The sequence below is a fragment of the Clinocottus analis genome, unplaced genomic scaffold (assembly GCF_023055335.1).
Source record: "Clinocottus analis isolate CAN_PGR_092001 unplaced genomic scaffold, fCliAna1.0.p SCAF_35, whole genome shotgun sequence".
NCBI classification, from domain to species: domain Eukaryota; kingdom Metazoa; phylum Chordata; class Actinopteri; order Perciformes; family Cottidae; genus Clinocottus; species Clinocottus analis.
The window spans coordinates 872,279-897,745 of record NW_027176098.1 but is presented as its reverse complement, the minus strand read 5'-3'; the positions used below and the strand labels follow the sequence as shown (position 1 = coordinate 897,745).

At 45.1% G+C, this 25,467-nt stretch overlaps 2 protein-coding genes across 2 annotated transcripts; one reads left to right on the top strand and one right to left on the bottom strand.

Moving 5' to 3' along the window:
* Positions 1-1,714: 1,714 nt before the first annotated feature.
* Positions 1,715-4,553, top strand: si:dkey-3h3.3 (uncharacterized protein LOC100144568 homolog). The gene is made up of 4 exons (XM_068596278.1): positions 1,715-1,802; positions 2,888-3,862; positions 4,019-4,236; positions 4,318-4,553. Exons 1-4 carry the CDS (start codon positions 1,797-1,799, stop codon positions 4,385-4,387), a joined length of 1,269 nt encoding a protein of 422 aa, XP_068452379.1. The 5' UTR covers positions 1,715-1,796; the 3' UTR covers positions 4,388-4,553.
* Positions 4,554-6,282: 1,729 nt separating this feature from the next.
* golph3a (golgi phosphoprotein 3a) lies at positions 6,283-13,655 on the bottom strand. Its single transcript, XM_068596277.1, has 4 exons — positions 13,176-13,655; positions 10,883-11,014; positions 10,643-10,757; positions 6,283-7,632 (listed from the first exon to the last, which is right to left on the bottom strand). Exons 1-4 carry the CDS (start codon positions 13,383-13,385, stop codon positions 7,208-7,210), a joined length of 882 nt encoding a protein of 293 aa, XP_068452378.1. The 5' UTR covers positions 13,386-13,655; the 3' UTR covers positions 6,283-7,207.
* Positions 13,656-25,467: the final 11,812 nt, after the last annotated feature.

Sequence of the window (25,467 nt, the reverse complement as noted above, 5' to 3'; positions counted from 1 at the left end):
TATATATATATATATATATTAAGATTAAAGAATAATGCTGACGTGTTGTGATCCATTTCTCTTGAAACAAACACGTCTGAAATGTTAATAATGTATAAATATGTGTAGACATCGTGGATGTGTGTGTGTGTGTGTGTGTGTGTGTGTGTGTGTGTGTGTGTGTGTGTGTGTAAGATCAATAATTAGGAGGGTCTAAATATAATAATACAACAACAACAATGAGGTAAAACGTGACGGTTGTTTCTAGAAATGATGATGATGATGAAGATGAAGTTGTGAATAATTAATCAATTCTGGACGTCACCTGGAGCTCAGAGTCTGATAAACAATAAGCTTGTTTACTCATGCAAATAATTAACACAATAATTATATACACACACATATATATATATATATATATATATATATATATATATATATATATATATATATATATATATATATATATTATGGTATATACAGTATATAATTGATTACTATTTCTAATATATACAATAATGATGATATATATATAGAATTATTACATATATATTTTGTAATATATATGTCTAATATTATATATAATTATTGTGGTAATTATTTGTAGCACTGTAGATCATCAGTGCATTACCTCTTATTATAGTCTGTATAATTATTATATGGTATTTTGATTTTATTATGAATAAAATAATAAATAAAGAAGATATCGAGCACATCAAACACACAATCAATGCAACTTATTTGTTCATTTAAAAAAACACAATAATAAATTATTTGTATTATAATAAACAGGAAGAATATTGTTGGGGGTTAGTGAACACACACACACACACACACACACACACACACACACACACACACACTGGTGGGACCAGACGTCACGTGTCTGGTCGCTACAGGACTCTCAGTGGAGCTCTGCTGACTCCTGCTGGACGAACAGCGGTACTGCAGCCAGATAGCTATGCTGCCTTCAAGCGCTCCTCGGAAATATACATTACCACGACATACACACACACATGCGATCACAATGTGTGTGTGTATGTGTGTGTGTGTGTGTGTGTGTGTGTGTGTGTGTGTGTGTGTGTGTGTGTGTGTGTGTGTGTGTGTGTGCCAGCCAGCAGAACATCCAGAGGCAGCAGGATGGTTCTCGTTGTCGGTTCAGACTCAAACTGGAAGAGTTGTCGAAAATATATTTACGTCACACAAGACGAGTTTCAAAACTTTATGTGTAAAAACGTGATTACCAGTGTTCATATTTTAATAGGTGATGAATACCTCCATTAAACTTCCCCATTGGATTATTTGTTACCATTGTCTCCTCTAAAAGGTACAAGTACACGGGTATGAAGTAACATCACATGGAAGTACATGAAATACATGTATATATACATGTGTATATGTGTATGCATGGACGTGTGTGTGTGTGTGTGTTTGTGTGTGTCTGTGTGCACGTGTCTGGCTTTTGTGTGAGTGGGTGTCTGTTTCTGTGTGCGTGCATCTGTGCATGCATGTGCACGTGTGTCTGGCTTTGTGTGTTTCTGTGAGTCTGCGTGTGCATGCACATGTGTGTGTCTGTTTCTGTCTGTGTGATAAGATCCTACATCCGGTTTCTCCTCCACCAGTGTGTGTGTGCGCGCGTGTGTGTGCGTGTGTGTGCGTGTGTGTGTGTGTGTGTGTGTGTGTGTGTGTGTGTGTGGTGTGATACTCGCGCTCGCCACTAGGCGTCGCTGCAGCTGGAAGTGAAACCAGCAGCTCGCGTCCAGAGAGCCGCGAGGCAGCGCGCTGCTCCCAGTGCTCCCAGTGCGACCAGCAGCAGCATGGAGGTAGGTCCCGGATGTTAACAGTAAGACCAGCAGGCTGACGCCAGAGGACGAGATACGAGCGCAGCAGCAGCTTCACTCCTCTGGGTCACTGTTGTTGTTGTTGTTGTTGTTGTTGTTGTTGTTTTTCCTGAAAAAGGCGCGCGCTGCCGCTGCGGCGTGAGCTCTCTGTCCTCGAGTCGCTCTCTGAAGCGAGCTACGAGGACGCGCGTCGCCTCTCTACGAGGAGAAACGGTTTTAAAGTACGGACCGGAAGTGGACAAAATTAGGTCTTCCGTATCATGGCGTCGGTCTTTCAAAATAAAAGCTGGTCTGGTATTTAACAACGAAAAACGATATAACTCAGACTGTGAACATATTTGTGTCTGCGCTCCATGAATGAAATGTCCCTTTGTTATTGTTTACTATAATAATAATAATAATAATATAAATAAGAGTAAATCAGACTAATTCTCAGGTTTTTATGACTTTGAATTTGGACTTTGTCTGACGACAATTCCTACTTAAAAATACTAATTATTCTCCAATATTACAGATCATATATGTGTACCTTACATGTACATCAAGATGGGGAGCTAAATAGGCTATCTATGCGGTAGTGTCTAAACTGCATTCCCTCTGGCCAGACCAGACTCCTCTGGTTGTATAGAAGTCGATGCTTCATGTGTTAAAGCTGCATTCTCTCTCCTGACCACCAGGGGGTGACTCCTCTGGTTGTATAGAAGTCTATGCTTCATGTGTTGAAGCTGTATTCTCTCTCCTGACCACCAGGGGGCGTGACAGGGGATATTTTTGGACAAATTTCATGTCGTGGTAATTTCTGAAATAAGCTTGAAACTAAACTAAAAACATATTTATGAAGAACATTAACTTTGAAACAAGGGAACCAGAAGTGCAAAAAAAAAACGCTGACTCATTTCCTGGTTCTTAGACATATTCCTGCTGCACTCAACAATTTTATGTAACTAGTTTTCAAAATAAAGCTCTGACACAAAATGTTTAGTAATCACTTTAACCCCAGAACTAGCATTTTAGCATGTAGCATTTAGATGGCTAACAGCTAACTTTGCCGTCACGTCTCGTTGCAGTTCATCACGGACGTCAGCATCGTCGTTTCCAAAGCGTACTTCAAAGACCCCGGACGATTAGAGAAGATCCTCCAACCGTACCGTTCGGAGAAGCGAACATCCGGCTACAAGGTGAGCGGAACCTTTGAGGAGCTGGAGAACCTCGTGGCCGGACTGTCGGAGGCGAGGGATCGCGCCGGTAAACAAACCCGTCCGCAAGCTCACCGCGCCTCGCCTGGCGTCGAACCCGTGGACGTGTCCGGGGTCGTCATGGCCTACATTCAGCAAAAACGCGCTGAAGAACTTTCAAAAATTCACGGGAGCAGTTTTTCCATCGACGTAACGACGCCGCACGACTCCAGGGGCGCGGCGCAGGTGATCTTCCGGTCGAGCGGCGGCGGCGGCGGCGGCGGCGGCGTCTCCTCCTCGCCGCCCGTGCGCGGCGACTTCGTCAGGCAGCGGTTCGTCACGTTCTACCAGAGAACCGCGTCCGACCTGGAGGTGGCGTCGGTCCCGGCGGCGAGTCCGCGGCGCGACCCCAAAGACCTGCGGGGGAGATTCCCGGACGTCCTTTTCGAACGCGGCCGCGACGGAGACGAGTTGACGGCGACGGGGCCCTTCGCGCAGGTCGCCAGGTTGAAAGAGTTCCTTTCGCAAAGCGCGGCGAGCTCGAGCAAGAGTCCGGCGGACGGCCGGACCTCGGGTCCGTCGCCCGAGGGCCCCGACGAGGACCCGTGTCCGATCTGCATGGAGCCGATCGACACCGCGGAGAAAGACACGCTGCGGTGCAAGCACTCGTTCTGCAGGAGCTGCCTGAAGAGGGCGTTCGACTACAAGCCCGTGTGCCCGACGTGCGGGGAGCTGTACGGCGTCCTGACGGGGACGCAGCCCGACGGGGGCGAGATGAAGGTCAGCACGAACGCTTCGTCTTTGCCGGGATACGAGAAACACGGAACCATCGTGATCCGCTACTACATTCCAAGCGGCATCCAGAAGGTGAGACTCACAAAGAGGTGCGACACAAACCAGTAACTGAACTCAAGGTATGGACACCAGCTTTTCCGGGAGCTTTTGACCGCATCTCGCGGTGTGACTCGTCTCAGTGTGTCGTTGAAAGATAGAACGTTAGTCCCAAGTCCTCTCCGCCCGCAGGAGGAGCATCCCAACCCCGGCCAGCCGTACGAAGGCGCGTCCCGTACCTGTTACCTCCCGGACTCCTCGGAGGGCCGGAGGGTCCTGGCGCTGCTGAGGCGGGCCTTCCATCAGAAGCTCGTCTTCACGGTGGGCCGGTCCACCACGCGCGGCAGGAACAACATGGTCACGTGGAACGACATCCACCACAAGACGTCGCCGCACGGAGGGCCGACTTGGTAAAGTCTCATTTTATATTGATGACTTGAGAAAAAGCTTCTCTGTGAGAATCTTGACATTTTGTTTTTGTGTGTTCGCAGCTACGGATACCCGGATGCCGATTATCTCAGCCGAGTTAAAGACGAGCTGAAAGTCAAGGGAATCGAATGAGTCGCTGTTCAGGGGTTCGTCCAGCTGAGAGGAACCAGGAGGCATAGTTCATGTAGTTTTAATGTTTAATGTAGTTCAATGTGTTTTAATGTGAAATGTAATGATACTAACATGTTTGAAATGATCTTGTTTGAACTCACTAAATATAATAAAATATATATGTATATATTTGAACATTCTTATTTGTCCCATAAAAGTTTTCTTATGGTTATGTGTAAGCATTTCACCATGAGCTAAAGGGGCTATCTCGACTCCTCTGGTTGTATAGAAGTCTATGCTTCATGTGTTAAAGCTGCATTCTCTCTCCTGACCACCAGGGGGCGACTCCTCTGGTTGTATAGAAGTCTATGCTTCATGTGTTAAAGCTGCATTCTCTCTCCTAACCACGAGGCGGCGACTCCTCTGGTTGTGTAGAAGTCTATGTTTCATGTGTTCAAGCTGCATTCTCTCTTCTGACCACCAGGGGGCGACTCCTCTGGTTGTATAGAAGCTTGATGTGTTTAATAAACCTCTCACAGAGAGTGACACACATTATGACCGTGTAAAACATAATCGAGTCCTCGAAGGCGTTCAGAAGCTTCAAATAAAACTTAAAATCAGTGGTATCATTAGGCACTTCCAAGCTCTTGGTTTTATTTTCTAGCGTCAAAGAAAGTACACAGACTGGAGGTCCCTTTATTTTAGGTAACACTTTTTTTATATATATATATTTTTTTTTCATTCCAAATTCTGAGGCGGTTTCTTCTGATGCATAAACGTCTCATCGTCTCGGTTCCTCCAGCGACCGCCGGCTGACCTCCCGGCCGCTTCGCTACAAGCGGAGTCCGCAAAACAAAACAAACAAAACAACATAATAAAATAAAAGTCAGAAGATAAGAGGCAGCGTGACGTTAAGAGCCTGGTTTATGGTTCGTGGTGAAGAAAGAAAAAAAAAAAGGCGTTGAACGATTTTTCGTCCGACCGGCTGGAAACCAAGAACATCATCTTCTGGAAAGCCGACAAACGTTCGATACAAACACACAAAAGTACACGTCGACATCTGGAATGTGAGCCCCCCCCCCCTCCTCTCTCATCGGAGCGCCGTGAAGTTTCTCCACTTTTAATCCCATAAAAATCACCATCGAGTGAGTTTGACGGGGAGCTGAAAACTTAAAAAAAAGTTCTGAGATCAAATTTAGATCACACCCTCGGAAATATTGTCGACCTTTTAAACAATATATGCAAAATAATTTACAAAAAAATATGTTTGTATACTTCATTTGTTTCTCTTTTTTTTTTTACATAAACATGAGCTCTTCATCGAGCCAGCATTGACCATCACTACCAATCAATCTGAAACCTTTATTCACTGTGTGTGTGTGTGTGTGTGTGTGTGTGTGTGTGTGTGTGTGTGTGTGTGTGTGTGTGTGTGTGTGTGTGTGTGTGTGTGTGTGTGTGTGTGTCAGTGTCAGTCAAAGCAGTAAACTTATTCCAACTACACAGATTTCTTTCTGGCGTCTAAGAAATACATCCCCCGTCCCTTTAAACGCGTCCTGTCCCTTTAAGAGAACACATACACAACTGGCAGTAACCGTGTGACTCACCAACCGGTTTCAGACGTCGTGGAAACTTATAATTCATAAGGAAAAAACTTTTTTTTAAAAAGGTGTTTCGTCCACGCAAACCTCCCCTCAAAGAGGAGGAGGAGGTCTGCACTGAAGACGTGGAGGAGCAGGTTTGTGATCATATGTAAATTCACCGCTGGGGTCGCTCTGCTGCTGCTAAAATATTTACATTTGATTCCTTTGTCCCCCCTCTGGTCGGTACCGTAGGACCGGTTCATCTGTGTGGGGGGGGGGAGGAGGGGGGAGAGGTCGTCTAAAGGATATGTAGCCCATTTATGACAAAGAGGTTCATTCATATCTATCGTTTGTTTTTATTGTTTCATCTGTCGATGCCATCAATTTGTGGTTTGCAGAATTTTTATTTTGAACCGCCAAAATGCCCGAAACGCGTCCGTCTGATGATGCCGATATTTTTTTTTTGTGTCGACGGAGCTAAAAGTCAAACTCATAGATCATAAGTCCGTACTCCTCTCGCTGGTCCATGCATGTGCAGTCACATCGACCCGGCGACGAACAAGCCGTCCTCCACGCAAGTTATCCAGCGGGAGGGGAGGAGGAGGCGGGGCCACGGTCCACTTCCAGTCCAGGACGCCATCTGGAAACTGTGTCTCTCCGTGATGCACTGGCAACATGTCCAGGATGTAACCACCCCCCCCCGCGCCCCCGCCGTATATATGTATATATACACGTATATCTATATATTTCTCTATACATTTATATACGTATATAAAAATGGATGGTTTGAGACTCATTAGTCTCCTCAAGACTCTTCTTTTCTCCCGGCGCTTCGGTTTGAAGCGTCAAGAGAACGCTGCGATCCCATTGGACGAGACACGGCGTCCCAATTTAGAGACGCCGGGACCTCCGTGTACTTGTACATCGTGACGAGCACACCCTTGTACCTTTTCGACGATGTACCCAACAGAAAATAAAGAGAGGATGTGAACCCCCGGGGCCGCTTTATTGGAAGTTCTTTGAGAGTTTTGTTGAAAAAAAGTGAACGCACGCATGAGGAAGGAAAAATAAAACGACGAAAGAAAGAAAGAGGAGGTGGTAAGAGAAGAGGGCGGCCGGTTCCAATATGTCCAGGCAGGAGGGGTTGAACTGTGAGTCCCGTCACCGTGTCGGTGGGCCGGTGCTCCCCCTCCCACCCTCCTCCTCCTCCTCTCCTCCCAGAGTGCAATGCCACTTAGGAATCGCCGGCGGCCGCTCGTCCTCATTTGGTGAAGGCGGCCACCACGGCCCACAGCAGCTCGTTGGCGTTGGCCTTGACGCTCTCGCCCTCGGGCTCCAGCTCCAGCAGCTGCCGCACGCGCTTCATGGCCAGGTCGTACTGGTCGTCCAGCAGCGGCGCGAAGGCGTTCTCCAGCACGTCGGACGAGTGCGCCAGGAAGACGAGCGCCAGCAGCCGCTTGTCCATGCGCTGCGCGTCGTTCACCCAGCGGTCCAGCACGCCCTCCTGCACGCGCCGGATGAGCCGCTGCTTGATGTTGTTGTTGGTCAGCGGGTGCGTGGTCATGTCGAAGAGCAGGAAGTTCTGCTTCTCCGTGGTCAGCACGCCCTTCTCCACCAGGTTCTTGGCCAGGCGCTCGCGGACGTTGCGCAGCTGGTAGTGGAGCTTCAGGGGGTTCCAGGTTTCCCCTGCAGGCGAGGAAGCAGAGACGGCTTTTATCCACCAGCTGCCACTTCCACTGGCAGGCGACAGATAAACAGTGTTCATGCATCCTGACCGATGGACTTACATGACTTCAGACCAGCGTTTACAGGAATTACCCACGACTTTTTTTTTGGGGACAATTTTCCGACTTTTTTTGGGGGGGACCAAACCAAATTTCCACGACTTTTGTTTTTGGGGACAAAATTTTCCCGACTTTTTTTTTGGGACAAAAGTTTCCCCAACTTTTTTTGGGGGGGGACCAGATTTCCGATTTTTTTTTTTTGGACCAAATTTCCACGACTTTTTTTTTGGGGACCAAATTTTTTCAACTTTTTTTTTGGAACAAAAAATTGGACCAAACCAAATCTCCACGCCTTTTTTTTTGGGACAAAATTTCCAAACTTTTTTTTTGGGACAAAATTTCCATCACTTTTTTGAGGGGACCAAACCAAATTTCCACGACTTTTTTTTTTTGGGACAAAAGTTTCCCCAACTTTTTTTTGAACGAAGTTTCCACGACTTTTTTTGGGGGGGGACCAGATTTCAGAGGGTTTTTTTTTGGACCAAATTTCCACGACTTTTTTTTTGGGGACCAAATTTCTTCTACTTTTTTTTTGGGGACCAAATTTTTTCAACTTTTTTTTTGGAACAAAAAATTGGACCAAACCAAATCTCCACGCCTTTTTTTTTGGGACAAAATTTCCAAACTTTTTTTTTTTGGGACAAAATTTCCATCACTTTTTTGAGGGGACCAAACCAAATTTCCACGACTTTTTTTTTTTGGGACAAAAGTTTCCCCAACTTTTTTTTGAACGAAGTTTCCACGACTTTTTTTGGGGGGGGACCAGATTTCAGAGTTGTTTTTTTTTGGACCAAATTTCCACGACTTTTTTTTTGGGGACCAAATTTCTTCTACTTTTTTTTTGGAACAAAATTGGACCAAACCAAATCTCCACGACTTTTTTTTTTGGGACAAAATTTTCACAACTTTTTTTTAATGGACGAAATTTCTTCAACTTTTTTTTTGGGACAATTTTTCAAACTTTTTTTTGGAAACAAAATTCCGACTTTTTTGGGGGGGGGGACCAAACCAAATTCCCACGACTTTTTTTGGACGAAATTTCTTCAACATTTTTTTTTGGGACAAAATTTTCCCAACTTTTTTTTGGGAACCAAATTTCCACGACTTTTTTTTGGGGGACCAAATTTCTTCAACTTTTTTTTTGGAACAAAATTGGACCAAACCAGATGTCCACAACTTTTTTTTTTGGGACAAAATTTTCACAACTTTTTTTTTGGGACAATTTTCCAAACTTTTTTTTGGAAGCAAAATTCCGACTTTTTGGGGGGGGGGAGGGACCAAACCAAATTTCCACGACTTTTTTTTTGGGACAAAATTTTCCCAACCTTTTTTTGGACCAAATTTCCACGACTTTTTTTTTGGGACAATTTTCCGACTTTTTTGGGGGGGGACCAAACCAAATTTCCATGACTTTTGTTTTTGGGGACAAAATTTACCCAACTTTTTTTGGAAGCAAAATTCCAAGTTTTTTGGGGGGGGGACCAAACCAAATTTCCACGACTTTTTTTTTGGGACAAAATTTGCCCAACCTTTTTTTGGACCAATTTTCTGACTTTTTTTGGGGGGCGCCAAACCAAATTTCCATGACTTGTTTTTGGGGACAAAATTTTCCCAACTTTTTTTTGGACCAAATTTCAACGACTTTTTTTTGGGAAGCCAAATTTCCACAACTTTTTTTTTTGGTACAAAATTTCCACAACTTTTTTTTTTGGGACAAAATTTCCACAACTTTTTTGGGGGGGACCAAACCAAATTTCCACGACTTTTTTTTGGGGGGGACAAAAGTTTCCCCAACTTTTTTTTTTGGGACAAAATTTCCATGACTTTTTTTGTTTGGGGACAAAAGTTTCCCCAATTTTTTTTTGGACGAAGTTTCCACGACTTTTTTGGGGGGGGACCAGATTTCAGAGGGTTTTTTTGGACCAAATTTCCACGACTTTTTTTTGGGGGACCAAATTTCTTCAACTTTTTTTTGGAACAAAATTGGACCAAACCAAATCTCCACGACTTTTTTTTTTGGGACAAAATTTTCACAACTTTTTTTGGGAAACAAAATTCCGACTTTTTTTGGGGGGGGGGGGACCAAACCAAATTTCCCCTACTTTTTTTTTTGGGACAAAAGTTTCCCCAACTTTTTGTGTACCAAATTCCCACGACTTTTTTTGGACGAAATTTCTTCAACATTTTTTTTTTGGGACAAAATTTTCCCAACTTTTTTTTGGGAACCAAATTTCCATGACTTTTTTTTTGTGACAAAATTTTCCCCAACTTTTTGCGTACCAAATTCCCACGGCTTTTTTTGGACGAAATTTCTTCAACTTTTTTTTTTGGGACAAAATTTCCACAACTTTTTTTTTGGGACAAAATTTCCATGACTTTTGTTTTGGGACAATTTTCCGACTTTTTGTGGGGGACCAAACCAAATTTCCACGACTTTTGTTTTTGGGGACAAAATTTTCCCGACCTTTTTTTGGACCAAATTTCAACGACTTTTTTTTTGGGAAGCCAAATTTCCACAACTTTTTTTTTGGGACAAAATTTCCACAACTTTTTTTTTTGGGACAAAATTTCCGATTTTTTTTTTTTGGACCAAATTTCCACGACTTTTTTTTTTGGGATAAAATTTCCACAACTTTTTTTTTGGGACAAAATTTTCACAACTTTTTTTTTGGGACAAAATTTCCATGACTTTTTTTTGGGGGGGAACCAAATTTCCACAACTTTTTTCCTCTCCTTTTGTTTCATGTATTCACTCGTTTTCTGTTGGTGTGTTGTGTTCAAGTCTCTTTTTTGACTTGACTTTTTTAGATTTGTTTGAAGTGCAAAAATAAGTATTATTTTCTCACAAACGGGTTTGATTGTCGTCGTCTGAGGTTAAGAACGGCCTCAGTCTGTGGACGCCGTCGACTCACCGCTGAGCAGCTCGATCCAGCTCTGCACCGTCTCCGGCGGCTGCGTGTCTTTGATGTGTTTCAGGGCTTCGTCCAGGAGCACGTCGCCTGTTGGAGCGTCCGACTTACAAATCACCTGCGAATCAGAGAGCGCAAGCAAAAAAAAAAAAAGGAATAAGAACGTACATGGTGAAATATCCCCGCTAAAAAGCACGAGCAGAAAGCAGAGCTTGGATCTGGAGCGTCGGCGCGCGTTCTTACCTTCCTCGCCAGCAGACCTTTCCTCCTCATGCCGCAGGCCTCCAGCTGCAGGCGTCCTCGCAGGGCGAGCTCGATCAGCATGCAGCCGCGCAGCCCCGACGAAATGCAGTCATTCCAGAACGAGGTGTAGCCCTGCGACATGGGAACACGCGTCAGAACCCGGGTTTCTGAGCAGACATCCTGACCAATGCAGTTCCATGACTTTTAACCAACTTTATATCACTTTTAACCACAATTCCTTTACTTTTCCAAAACTTCAAACCAAATGTCCATGAGCAAACGTGTGAAATGTGTGTGTGAACAGTAAAAAGTGATAAAATGTAGTATTTACTAACAATGAGGATTCAAAGCATACGGTAAACCTTAAATGACAAATGAATGAAAGACAATAGTTGATTCAAAGAATAAACATTTATATAGATGCCTGCTTATATTTTGAGTCTCTTTCTTTTAAAAACATATTTATTATGTCAAACGTAAGTAAATGAACCTCATGAACACATGAATATAACACTTTGGGGATTTGATTATTTTCAAAGACTTTTCCAGGCCTGGAAATAACCATTTTAAAACTCCATGACAGCTACCACACAAGCACAGCGGTCCAGAATACACCAACACAGAAGGCTCACGCCGATACGCCCAGCACAGTAAACACGCCAAAAGGAACAGCGTCTCCGGTTCAGTAAAACCACTGGGAAGAGGCCCAGAACGCGCTGGAGGGATTAAACACACATCTGGTCCGGTCCGGTCTCACGGATCCACAGGAACAGCTGGAAAGAGTTGCAGGAGAGAGAGAGGGACGTCTGGAATATCCTGCCGTGGATCAGCGCCAGATAACTTGATGTACGACTGCGGCCTTAGACGAAGAACTTTTTGGCACAAGAAGTATGGCACCGTATCTGACATTTCATGCATTTGTTTGTTTGTTTTTTTGCCAAATAATGTGAACTTTTTTTTGTGCTGTCGTCCCACGGGACTCCTTTGAAAAAGAGATTTTGAATCTCAAAAAAAGAAAAGAAAGGGAAATGTGCTCAAACAACAAAAAAAGGTTGAATACCTACAAAATAAAAAACAGCTGGCGTGACCTGTTGACGTGATGTCGTTCAGACTACGGACCCAAAACACAAAATGGAAACAGAGCGCTGCAGGTTAGAGTCCTGGCCATTAGGAAAGGGCTTAAAAGCACATTACACATTGCTAATGGGTTGTAAATAGCTAGTGTGACATCATGTACTCAAAATCTGGGAGCAACGCTTCAGTACCAGTGAACTTTTTGACTGTCTCGAGATCACCAGAAGAAAAGGTTGGCAACAGTTTTGACAGAAATGCATGAAAATAAAACAGAAAGACATCAGTAAAGTAACGCCTGATGCCGAGGCGGTCCTGCACAGGCGGCGGCTTTCCAACCCAATCGAATGTCTGGCGTTGATGCAGCAAAACAACTTTATGATGTCAATCAAGGAAAAACAACCATTCTTCCTAGATTGGCTCAAACCTGTTGGGCTACAAGTTTATTTGTCTCCGTGGTGCAACTTATTGTGTGGTTTCTGTACAGGTTGTTTTTGGTGGGAAAGCAACAATCAAATCAGCCACCTGTTGAAACTTAGGAAGCACAACAAGCACCTTTGAGACACAACCACCTCCAGTCAAGTGACTGTAAATACCTGAGAGCACTAGTGATGATTCACCTCTCTATAATAGGATGTGCTAATTGATACCGCAACCCTCTGTGCGTGGTTAACTCTTTAAACCAGTGATGAGGTCACATGACAGGCTGACCTTGTAAAGGCAGGTTAATATAGCCCCACCCTGTGCAATCATTAACCCATCGGTTTGAAGCCCGCTGCTCACAGTCGACCGTGTTTCGGTTAGCTCACTAGCTAGCGTTAGCGTGCTAACGGGGGTGAACATCACGTAAAAACAGCCGCCGTCACACGACAACATCCCGCTCGCTGTACCACAACATCTCGCCCGCTGTATCACAAAGTCCCGCGTCGTTTCTCGACGTGACAGTGTTGCACCAACACGACATTAACCGGCAAGGTTAGCCCCCCGAGGCCCGTTATTGTTGTTAGCTAGAGCTGTAGCACACCATTATGCTAACGGCAGCTCAAGCCAAGTCGGTCGAGGGAACACAGCTAACGTTAGCTAAATTGCTAACGTTGGCTAAAGCAATAACGTTAGCTAAAGTGCGACCGTTAGCTCGGGGAGACGTCCCCGTCGTCTCGAGCGTACGTGTACCGAGAGCCTCGCCGCGGGGAAGGAGAGGGAGAAACCTGAGCGCCATTACCTCTCGGTCCTTCAGTCCCAGCAGCAGCACCTCCTCCATCAATGTGAGGCGCGTTTCTTTCGAGTCCCCGGTGTCGTCGTCGTCCTGCTCGTCCCCTCGCCGGGGCTCCAGGTCCTCCTCGCCGGGCGGACGGTCTTTGTCGGCGGCGCTGCGCGACGCTTCGGTCCGCCTCTGCACGAGGCCCGAGCTCCGCTGGACCAAGGAAGTCATGTCTGCTTGGAGGACCGGGGGTGAGGGGTGAGGGGGGGAGCAGCTTAGCGGTGCAACGGCGGAAAACGGCGCGCCCGAGATGTTTGCACTCCAACTGCTCTGTTGTCAACCATGTAGCGGCGAACTCCGGTGAGTTTTGCGAAGTGTCTGCCGCGGCCTGGGCGCCCTTGTCATCTGGAGTGCGGCTGGTTCCTCTTCCTTGACTTCGTCAGCAGCAGGATAACGTCTCTCTAATATGGCGCCGTGTGGCGGCTGTGGTACCGGACCCATCCAGCAGGTGGCGGCCGAGACAACCGCAGCGCTCCAAGCGGGACACGAAGAGCTCACGTCGGGCCCATCGGCTGATGTCAGCGAACACACACTGTACACACTACTACTGTCAGTGATACTGCACACAATAACAACACACACGATACACACAATATCACTGATATTGCACACAATAACATGCAGTATCAGTGATATTGCATGCTGTTATTGTGTGCAATATCAGTGATATTACATTTAATTTAGCTGACGCTTTTATCCAAAGCGACTTACAATAAGCACGTTATTGCCTGCAATATCAGTGATATTGCAGACAATAACAATAATAACATGCAGTATCAGTGATATTGCATGTTATTATTGTTATTGGGTGCAATATCACTTTCTCCCACTACCAATATCATTGACAATAGTGCACACAAGAGACAAGTATATATAAATAATAAGCGGTCAAAACCGTAAAGAAATATTAATACTGAATTTTATATGAATATAAATATGTATTAAATGTATGTATTATATTTATTAAATGTATATATTTAATGTTTAATATTTAATTTAATTTTTAATTATACATGTGTGTGTGTGTGTATATATATATATATATATATATATATATATATATATATATATATACATATATATATATATATACATATATATATATATATATATATATATATATATATATATATATGTATGTTATGTGCTCTTGTGTTAGCTTTATGTTAGCATATATTGTGTTAGCTTTCTGTTAGCATCTCTTGTGTTAGCTTTCTGTTAGCATCTCTTGTGTTAGTGGGTGGGTTTTGACCGTGTCTTGAATCAGCTGTAAAATACAATAAAACAATGATCTATCATCAGGTTGTTCCTCATCTCTTGGTGACCTTGTTCGGCTTCCTTACCCATGAACATATTGTTGTGTTTTAATATTTTGGTGTGGGCCTCTGGGCCTTTTCTTTGTCAGGATAATCCTCCATTTCTATTAAAAACATGTTAAAATGAACCTCAAGAGAATCCTATAAATAAATAAAAGGTATTTTTGTTACCTGACTATTACTGAAGGGGATAAGAACACATCTCGTGAATACATTTGTTTTATTTATTGTTTCATTTTAATAGTATTAACTATAGTAACATATATGGTGTTATGGGGCAGTTTGGAACCTTTTACTTTAAGAAAAAGGATTAAAAGTATTTTTCATCAATGAAACTTTAATACAAACACAAAATGAAAAGCAGAACAAGTCATAACACAACATATAGATTTACAAGGTCAAACAAACAACAACCAATCAAACAAATCTCATGTTTATAACGAACAACAGAAAGATCAACACATTCAACCAGCGTTTCATCATTTGGTGAAACATTTCTTTGAGTTGTATTTAGTTGAAATAGAGTTTCTTGACAAAGTCAACAAGCCTTGATGCAACAAACACATTGATGTGGTTCTTTAATGCATTTATCTAAATCCTAAAACGGGTCGATGCCGACCTGAACACAGGAGGAAAGTTAAAAGTGATCCCCCTCTTCCACCGCGGCCCTGTGGTTTCCTCCGGTCCCGCCAGGCCACGCCACATCACCGTCCACGCGCACGAAGAGCACGGGTGTGTGTGTGTGTGTGTGTGGGGGGGGGGGGGGAGCTCAGGGCAAAAGAGCCGCCTCGACAGAAAAGTGGACATTTAGACTCCGCCCCTCCGCCTGCAGAGCAGAGAGAGAGAGAGAGAGAGAGAGAGAGGGAGAGGGAGAGGGGGAGAGAGAGAGAGAGAGAGAGGGCGGCCGGATGAAAGGTCTCCAAACTCCCCCACGCGCGCGCATCACCATACCTGAGGGGCGAGAGCAGCGCGGCACATCAAACAACTCCCGCGATACGCGCTGTGACGCGCGCGTGTCTCCTCGTCGGAGCTTTTCGCTGCACAGGATATCTGTTTGCATGGAGTTTTACACTTTCTTCTTCTTCTTCTCCTTCTTCTCCAAAGCTCAACTGTCCGCTACGGATTCAACCCGCTGAGACGCAGTTAACTTAAACAGTGGCCTCGTCCTCGACTCTTTTTTTTTTTTTTTTACCCCCCCCACCTGGAATCATGGAATCTTCTGGTGTTTGGAGCTGGGAGTCCTCGGAGTGCATGGCCATGTAGCCCACCCCCCAAATAAAAGGTACAAAACGTTACTCTCGCGCTGTGTCTGGATGTATGTGACGCTACATTGTGGCGCCGTCTGTCCATTTTGGAAACATAGTGGCGGCTGACAGTGGAGCTCGTGCAGCTTAAAGTTACGATTCTCCAGCCGTGAGCGCGGTGCTTTCCACCGGGAGAAAGAGGCGACATTTCAACCCCCCAAGAAGCACCGGGAGTCCCGTCCAGCTTGATATCAAAATGTACTTTCCAGCGTGAAACCCCGTCACGTTATTTGACGCTGTGTCCCGGCTGCACAGCCCGGTCTCCTCCTGACCGCCACAGCTGTGACGCGACGGGCCACAACATATCAACAACAACAACAACATTTGGTTTTCTTCAACGCATTAAAGGTTAGATAAATCCTCATTGGCATATCTAAACATGGCATTTCAGAAGACTTTTAATACAACGAGGAATTCATTTATTTTATTCCTAACTGGGCAAGTTCCTTGGTGTTGTCTAGTTAGTTGTTGTTGTTGTTGTTACCCTTATTTACCTTTAGTGTCTTGTAATTTTACAGTAATTCTTTGTACAATTTCAAATGGGTTTGTTCATAGCCGGGTTTATACGACATTTTAGTCCTAAATACATAGATTTTTGTAAATGTTAAAGTCGTTAACTGTATTTTCTACTTCATTATATTTTGTGATACAATAATGATATTAATAATGACCCATATAAAACTAGTTGACTCTCCTATGTCAATAGAAACAAACTTTATCCAATGTTCAGATTGCAACTAAGCACATATTTAATAAGACAAACCTTTTTTAGAAACTTGTAATGCAAAAAGGTGTTTTCTTAATGTAATAATGATGTTTTCTGCAGATATCTTTATTGCCCTCAGCATCTCCCCTTTAAAGATGAACAACTCTTCTCCTCATGTTGTCTTCTGTCATGGTGCAGATTAAAAGAGGCGCCTTTGCTTTTCTTATATCGGTATAACTGCTGCATTTCTGCAGCCGAGTGAAATCTCTGCGACTCCGTTCAGTGTTTTCCTGGAGTTCTTTTGGCGGCGGCTTCGCCATGACTTCACTATGAAATAATGTTGAAAAGTGCTTTCAGCATCCATAGGCTGCCATCCAGGCGGCGCTGATCATTCCCAGCCTGCCACCTTCAGGAACCCGGCAGAGCGTAGTTCAACAGAAGCTCCGGATGGACAGCGTGCCACTCGTCTGTGTAATAAGAGTGTCTCTGACGTCGCTGTCAGCATTTTGGGGGGAATCATGGGCTCCAATAGGATATGAAAAAAGGAAATAGGGAAGAAATAGGGGCTGAGGGGCTAGGGTTCATAGGGCTAGGGTGCATAGGGCTGATGGACTAGGGTGCTGAGGGCCTAGGGTGCACAAGACTGAGGGGCTAGGGTGCATAGGGCTGAGGGCTAAGGTACAAAGGGCTAAGGGGCGAGGGTACATAGGGCTGAGGGGCTAGGATTCATAGGGCTGAGGGGCTAGGATTCATAGGGCTGAGGGGCTAGGGTGCATAGGGCTGAGGGCTAAGGTACAAAGGGCTAAGGGGCGAGGGTGCATAGGGCTGAGGGGCTAGGGTTCATAGGGCTGGGGGGCTAGGGTGCAGAGGGCTGAGGGGCTAGGGTGCATAGGGCTGAGGGGCTAGGGTGCATAGGGCTGAGGGGCCAGGGTGCATAGGGCTGAGGGGCGAGCGTTCATGGGGCTGAGGGGCTAGGGTTCATAGGGCTGAGGGCTAGGATGCAAAGGGCTAAGGGGCTAGGGTGCAAAGGGCTGAGGGGCTAGGGTGCATAGGGCTGAGGGGCTAGGGTGCATAGGGCTGAGGGGCTAGGGTGCATAGGGCTGAGGGACTAGGGTTCATATGGCTGAGGGGCTGTGGTGCTGAGGGACGAGGGTGCATAGGGCTGAGGGACTAGGGTTCATAGGGCTGAGGGACTAGGGTTCATAGGGCTGAGGGACTAGGGTGTATAGGGCTAGGGTGCTGAGGGACTAGGGTTCATAGGGCTGAGGGGCTAAGGTGCATAGGGCTGAGGGGCTAGGGTTCATAGGGCTGAGGGGCTAGGGTTCAGAGGTGTGTTCTTTACACCTGGACAGTTTCCTAAAACCAGATTTAAAGAAACACAATTTGCGTCGTATCGGCATGCTTACAGTTATCACAACGTATTGTCACCCCTCCTTCACGATGTGTATTATGCGTTACATGTGTCGGTTCCCAGAGACTCTGTATCCTTCCTGGATGTATAAACAAACACACTACGTCACACAAACAGGAAGTTTGATTATGGCATCAAGACCTATTGTTATACTAAAATCCGAATGGTTAATGTACCCGATTATCTCCTTAAACACAGGGTCTATGTGAATAATTAAAACAGGTATAATGTACAGAAAACCATGTTTTACTGGTTTATTGGTTTATGATAGTGCACAGAAAAGGAAAATATATATATTTAGCAAAAACAAAAATTAAAAGTTGTATTTTCTTAACGTAACTATATTTGCCATATTTGAACGTAAAAGATAAAACATTCTCTCTCTCTCTCGCTCTCTCTCTCGCTCTCTCTCTCTCTCTCTCTCTCTCTCTCTCTCTCTCTCTCGCTCTCTCTCTCTCTCTCTCATAAACTGCTGACAGCAGCTCACCGTGGCCTGAAACAATAAATATCTCTAATCCCTGGCATGTTCCAGCCGCAGAGCCCTGAATCAGTTTCACCCCCCAAACAAACCGCGTCCTATTGTACGCGGTTTTATAACAACGTTGTCACCTTTTTAAGGAAAAGAAAGGAAAATGCTGATTAACGGCAAATTAACTTCAGCTTGACGCGACCTTCTCTCGGTGGGAAACAGATCAACTTTGGCTTGTTGGACCTGCAGCGCTGATTTGGTGGTGAGTTTTTACTGTTTCACCTGATTTTAAAGCGGTTACCTTTTCCCAACAAGAACACATTTAGAGAGTGTTCTTATTCGTCCCTGTCGTCGCGATCTGTTGCTTTTTAGTTAAGTAAACTGTGATTAAACCAACGACCGTCGCCCGCTGAACTGATTCAGACACATCCTGATGCACCTCGTCTTCACCCTCGAGGCTAATGTTACATTTAATAATTGGAATGTGATCAGACATTTTGCCGAAAAAAAAGACGGAGAGAGTCGCTTGTGAATGGCTGGATATGACATGTATTGACATGTATAACCAAATTATTGTGTTCCAAAACTCAGATTTGGCGATTTTAAAACAAAGTTTTGCCACTCTGCATTGCAAAATATCCCAATAACAGCCTATTTACTGGACATTTAGTTGAACTATATGGTGTATAGAAGTACTATACATTCAACCACATCTTTCCTGGTTATCAGCTGTCCATCCTTCTGTTTTGCATTGCTTATCCAGGGCGGGATTACTGTGGCAATAGGTTAGGCAAAGTTGTGAAGAAAGCATAAGCCAACCCTATGAACCCTAGCCCCTCAGCCCTATAAACCCTAGCCCCTCAGCCCCATGAACCCTAGCCCCTCAGCCCCATGAACCCTAGCCCCTCAGCCCTATGAACCCTAGCCCCTCAGCCCCATGAACCCTAGCCCCTCAGCCCCATGAACCCTAGCCCCTCAGCCCCATGAACCCTAGCCCCTCAGCCCTATGAACCCTAGCCCCTCAGCCCCATGAACCCTAGCCCCTCAGCCCTATAAACCCTAGCCCCTCAGCCCTATAAACCCTAGCCCCTCAGCCCCATGAACCCTAGCCCCTCAGCCCCATGAACCCTAGCCCCTCAGCCCCATGAACCCTAGCCCCTCAGCTCCATGAACTCTAGCCCCTCAGCCCCATGAACCCTAGCCCCTCAGCTCAATGAACCCTAGCCCCTCAGCCCCATGAATCCTAGCCCCTCAGCCCATGAACCTTATGTCAATGGGAAATATTGTACTTTTAAACTTCACTACATTTATTTGACAATATTATGAATTCATTACCTTGCAGATTCTTAATGCAAAATATGAATATACTAATGGGTTATATGTATTATTTAGTCGTACACCATTTTTGTAAAGTAGTTACTTTAGACTTGGGCAGGCCGCCACGGGCTCGGTAGTTATTGATAAACACTGAATCGTATCCAATACCCACTGAAAACCTGTTTGAATTCTTGCCGAGAACATGGACACGGCTCTTACTATAAAAGCAGCAGATGGCCCGGTATGGTATGGTACCCCATACTCTGTAATCCCCAGAAGACTCCTTAGGAGACACTATTGTCAGCCTTCTCCAAGTCCCCATAACACTCCCATGACCCCTCTAATAATCCTGCAAGGGTAAAGAGCCAGTCCAAGATCTGAGGTTTGACAAAAGGTCAAAAGCCTCCTTACCAGCACCTTGCGCAAGCTTACCGAGGGCAGCTAAGCGGGTGTGATACCCGGGTAATTTGAGCAAACTTTCTTTAAAAAAAAAGAAAAAAAAGCATGAAATTGCCACCAATGGCCACCAGAGTTGTGTCAGCCAAGACGGCCCAACAATGTCCTTCGGCATCACATGGTGAATCTCGTCCACGCCTGGCGCCTTGCTGCCGAGCAGCTTCTGCACCCTTTTGTAGGGAATAAGGGCGAGGCCTCCCGAGAGTCTTCAAAACCTGCCTCCTCTACAGAGGAGGCAGGTTTTCGGGAAGTTGGTTTTCGGGAAGTTTCTCAAAGTGCCATCCGCCAGTCCGGGTCAGTTCTCCTTCCCAGCTGTGCACCACCTGAGCCAAACCCTGCTTTCGCTTCCTGAATTGTCTTCCGGTTTGCCCGAACTTCCTTGTAGTCAAAGTCCTTCTCGATTTGCTCTCCCTAACACCGGGGAAAGCCACATTTGCCCTGGGAGACCCCACCTGGGCAACAACACAGCTCTGAGGGACGCACAAACTCCTCCACCGCGATATGGTGGCATTTGTTTGGAAGAGTGAACAGAACAACAACCACCTCTGGGAAAAAAGAACTGCAAAATCTGTAATTCATAGCAATAATAATCTATCTTTTATTGGTAATTGATTGTGTTAAAGAGGAGACTATTCAGTTATAGTGGGTTTAAAGGTGACTGATTGAAGTGTCTAGACCACAGTAGACCACATAAATGGTGCTTCCTCCTTTTTTATTCTGTAACAATAGGACATTCGGGATGCACTGAGTGGGGGCTTTTTGTAATCCTTGGCCATATGGAGATTTGGGTAAGAGCAGGATGGAAGGGGGGATGGGAGGGGCGAGACATGTAGGTCAGCCTGAAACACAACAATAAGTAGGGAACTAATCCTTCTCATCAAACTGTAAAGTGGAGAAATGTGTTTACCAACATTGAAGTGTGCACACCTTGAGGATATACAGTAAGACTTTAAGTCCACGGATGGTTGCCTGGGGCATTAATGATTCTAAAAAGCCGTAGCATCGAATTTAGGGAGTACTTTTTCTTTTTTAAGGCCTTCCATAAGTATGAAGGACAATAGATAGATGTTATAGTCTGACGCAGTGTGGAGAGCGGAGATGGAAGACCTGCCTGCCGGGTTCCCGGTCAGCTACGAAAGCAAGAAAGTTATTAGAAATGAATCACCTGCGCTCAGTGAACTCTTTCAATGTTTCTGAATGCGAGTAGATGATGGGCGAAAAAAACTATTTTACGGAGATTGTGTTTTTGTTGGGGCGGTGGGGCGTGGACATTTTTTCTACCTGAGCTGCATGTCTTTGGACGTTTGGGGGTGGGAACATACAAACTGTAGCCAACTAATTAACAGATTAATTTAATACTTTTCATTCCTAAGCATCTTAATACTTCTACAACTTGTTGGTTTGGTGGTCCCGAGTCCAGTTTGGTCGCCTTGGACCCCTGTTTCTCACCTCGATGAACCAGTCTGTGGGTCTGGGTCGTATGTCATAGCAGCTGTGTAAGGACCCGAGGAAGCTGAGTGTCGAGTGCGCAGTTGTTTGTACGATATTTTCCTTGATGAATAGATCAAAAGCTGCATTTTAAAAAGTGACGGCGATCCCAGAGCAGGATCGAGGTTCGCCCACGTGTGTCATGAGGGAGTGCCGCAAACGTGCTCATGCACGATCCTGTCTCCACCATTAGTCATCATAACATCAATTTACAGTCTAATGATGCCTCTAATTACTTATTTAACAAATAACAGAACTAAACTGCGACGGTGTATCGTGTTTTCCTTCCGATCCGGATCAGGTCAACCCAACTGCAGGTGTCAATGCAGCCTTAAACTTACCCCCCCCCCCTCCCTCCACATAGATAATGGATGTAACACAACCGGAGGGTGAGACGAGACAGTGGTCAAACCCGCTGTAAACCCGTATCACTGTGGACTGCAGGTCTTCCATCCTGTGACAAGTGTCGGGCAGCGTGCCGGGGATTAGGTGCGGAGGGGAGGGGCTCCATTTAGACGGATTTAGGTCGTTACTGGAAATGTCATGTTAATACTGTTGTTGTTTAACGGATGCGGGTCAACAGTTGAACTGATTTTCTCTCTCTCTCCGTCCGCTGGATCTGTCGGAAGATTACAATTCAAAGCCTTGATGAAAAGGCCTCCTTCAAGTCCAGATGTCATTTGAGACACTTTCATTCTCTACCTAGCAACACTTTTGCACCTCTGAATGCCTCGTCTGGGTTTTCCCCCGGACGTCACGTAAACCAGGCTCAGCTTTACCGTGCAGAGAATGCACCTGATGCACCGAACCCTTGTGCAATTTAACAGTTAGTAACAACAATAACAGCTTTGCTTGCTAGCTAGCTAGCTAACTAGCTATCACAAAAGCTAACACAAACACATTGAAGACTCAGCGCTCGCTCACGCCGCTCTCTTACCCACGCTAATTATGGCTTAGTCAATATGGAGAAAAACTTAATATGTTGATATTTTAGACCAAATACCTCAGTATGGGTTTACTGTAGGGTTGACCTCTAGTGCTTTCACTACAGATTTACACCTCGGCCTTTTTGACGTCTTCCATATTTCTGTATGTGTCCAAATCTCCTTGCAGGGTTCTAATGGTCATGGAAAACCTCTAAAGGTTTTTAAATGGTTATTTCCAGGTCTGGAAAAGTCATTGAAATTAAAATAAAAGCCCAGAAGTGTAGTAAAAGTCCTGTAAATGTGAAATATTCATGTGTTCATGACGTTCATTTACACAGAGTTTGAAATAATAAATCTGCTTTTAAAAGAAAGGCTGAAAATATAAAAATAATTTTAAAAAGTCATGGAAATGTGGTTAGAAGTCATTGAAGTCTATTGGTCAGAATGTGGATGAACCCTGTGCTTCCTGGAGGCAGAGCGGCGGTTACCTTCAGTGGAGGAGCTCAAGTCTTCCTCTTGCATTTTTGATGTTTCAGTAGATTGCCTCTGATGCAGCGCTCTCACGTTTCACTCCGTCCCTAATGTGTCTCGGTTGCATTTACACTTTGGCAACTCTGCCATCCGATAGCTGATCTGATTTGTCGATGCTGGGCTCTTTGTACATTAGAGGCCTCTGTGGATTTGATGCGTTTCACTCGAGTGTTTTTATTTTGGGAAGCGTGGATCCGCTCACGTGATGCCGAGCAAGCACGCAGGCAGTTTTATATGGACGGTGATTTTTATATTTCCATTAATTGTCCCAGAGGCAAAAAAAAGAAATCTGAAAAAAATTGCTCACTGCAAAAAACATTAACGTGCAAATGAATAGCAAAGAATGAGAGAGAATGTAGCTTTATTACATGAAGTGTAGGCTTCTATACAACCGAAGGAGTCGCTCCCTGGTGGTCAGGAGAGAGAATGCAGCTTTAACACATAAAGCATCGACTTCTAAACAACCAAAGGAGTCGGCCCCTGGTGGTCAGGAGAGAGAATGCAACTTTAACACATAAAGCATAGACTTCTATACAACCAGAGGAGTCGCCCCCTGGTGGTCAGGAGAGAGAATGCAGCTTTAGCACATGGAGTTTAGACTTCTATACAACCAGAGGAGTCGCCCCCTGGTGGTCAGGAGAGAGATTGCAGCTTTAACACATGAAGCTTAGACTTCTATACAACCAGAGGAGTCTCCCTGTGGTGGTCAGGAGAGAAAGTGCAGAGGTGGTCTCCCACCTTTAAGAACTCTCCATGTTTACAGCTTAAGGACTTCCTCCTCCCTTAAGTCCTCCCCTCTGCAGCTGCAGCCTTCGCCCTCCCGATAACACATTTTGAAAGCTTTCGTCTCCCTCGAGGTCCCGCTGCACGCTCGCCTCCTCTTCCAGTCCGCGGTCCAGCTCGGTCCAGGACTGGGCAGGCCCCTCCGTTCTGCCTTCAGCTGGGAGTGAGTGTACAGGAATAGTGGAGGCAGATGGGACCACAAAGCCCAGCAGTTTATTTGAAGCCTGAGCTCTGCATAGTCATTAAAGCGCGGTCTGGTGGTAGCCTGCGTCTCTGTCTATATCGGCCACAGATGTGGCTGCACTCGGGCTCTCCGTCTGTAGTTAAGCGTGGAGATGGAGGGTCAACCCAGATTCCTCACTTCAGAGGAGCCTTCATTGTGTTGACGGGGGAGGGAAGGACTCTACTACCGGTGTTGTGTGTTTCAGACCATTTACAACAACTTATGCAATCTCTGTCAAGCCACTGACGAAGCGTAACATGCAAAAAAAGCGTATGTTTTTAAGAGAGAGTTTCTTATATCATCCAGGCAGTTGTTGTTGTTTCATGTATTATTTTCAGCGGTGAAAAGTGGGGCAAGACCAAACATTTTTTGTTGTCGTTTTGGTGTATTTCTGGCTTTGCACAATAGTAGAAATGCTCACATTTAGCATAAATCAAGCAGTTTTTAAAAAGAACATGCACTCAAAATGTAGTTAACCCCCTTCAGATACAATGAAAGGTAACGCCCATCTTGTATATGTTTTCAGAAAGGCAAAAAAAGAGAGCAAAAAGCGAGATATCTTCGGTGGCATGCTACATGCTACAGGCTACATGCTACAGCAGGTTTTTTTTTCCTCCACTTTGTTGCTTTTAACACACACTAACAGATTCAAATTGTCAGATATGCCATGTTAAAGTTCTTGCTGATATGATTCTAATTGGTTTTAAATTTAGGGGCATTAAAAAATATACTTTACAGATGTATTTATCCACATCGTTTTTGCTTCATTTGGTTTTGGTTTGGAAAACACCATTTTTATCTACAACAAGAAAATGTGACATGTTGTTGTTGTTCTCTTTTAGGAAGTGGCCTGATGCTGCGGACGCCACAGCGCGACATTAATCCGACCTTTCCCACCCTGGATCGTCTGGAAATCTCAGAGTAGAGTTTGCTAAGTTTCTCGGAGGCTAGAAGATGGACCTGGGGCTGTCGGCCCACACCGGTTCCTGCGCCTGCGGCGACTGTTGGAAGCATCGGAGCGGCTGCTGGTGAGGGATCCCCCCCCCTCCTTCCCCAACAGGCCCAGGATGCCAGGATGCCCATCACTCAGGACAACGCCCGCAGCATCCTCCCACTGCTGGAGAACTGGCACGGGGCTCAGAGCGCCAGATCACAGCAGGACCACAACCTGAACCGAGACAACATCGTCTGCAAGGTGCTTCATTCAATTCTAAATGGACGTCGTGCTGTATAGAAGAAGACTTGAAACTAGAGATTGAGACATAAACTCATGTTTACAATGTTTACTGAGGGAATACATCAAGAGAGAAGTATAATCATTTA

Coding starts and splice junctions, on each gene's coding strand:
- si:dkey-3h3.3 (XM_068596278.1), top strand. Junction 3,863..4,018: donor TTCCAAGCGGCATCCAGAAG/GTGAGACTCACA, acceptor CTCCGCCCGCAG/GAGGAGCATCCCAACCCCGG. Junction 4,237..4,317: donor CCGCACGGAGGGCCGACTTG/GTAAAGTCTCAT, acceptor GTGTGTTCGCAG/CTACGGATACCCGGATGCCG.
- golph3a (XM_068596277.1), bottom strand. CDS start 13,385: ATGACTTCCTTGGTCCAGCGGAGCTCGGGCCTCGTGCAGAGGCGGACC. Junction 11,015..13,175: donor TGGGACTGAAGGACCGAGAG/GTAATGGCGCTC, acceptor CCCATGTCGCAG/GGCTACACCTCGTTCTGGAA. Junction 7,633..10,642: donor CTGGATCGAGCTGCTCAGCG/GTGAGTCGACGG, acceptor CCTCGCCTGCAG/GGGAAACCTGGAACCCCCTG.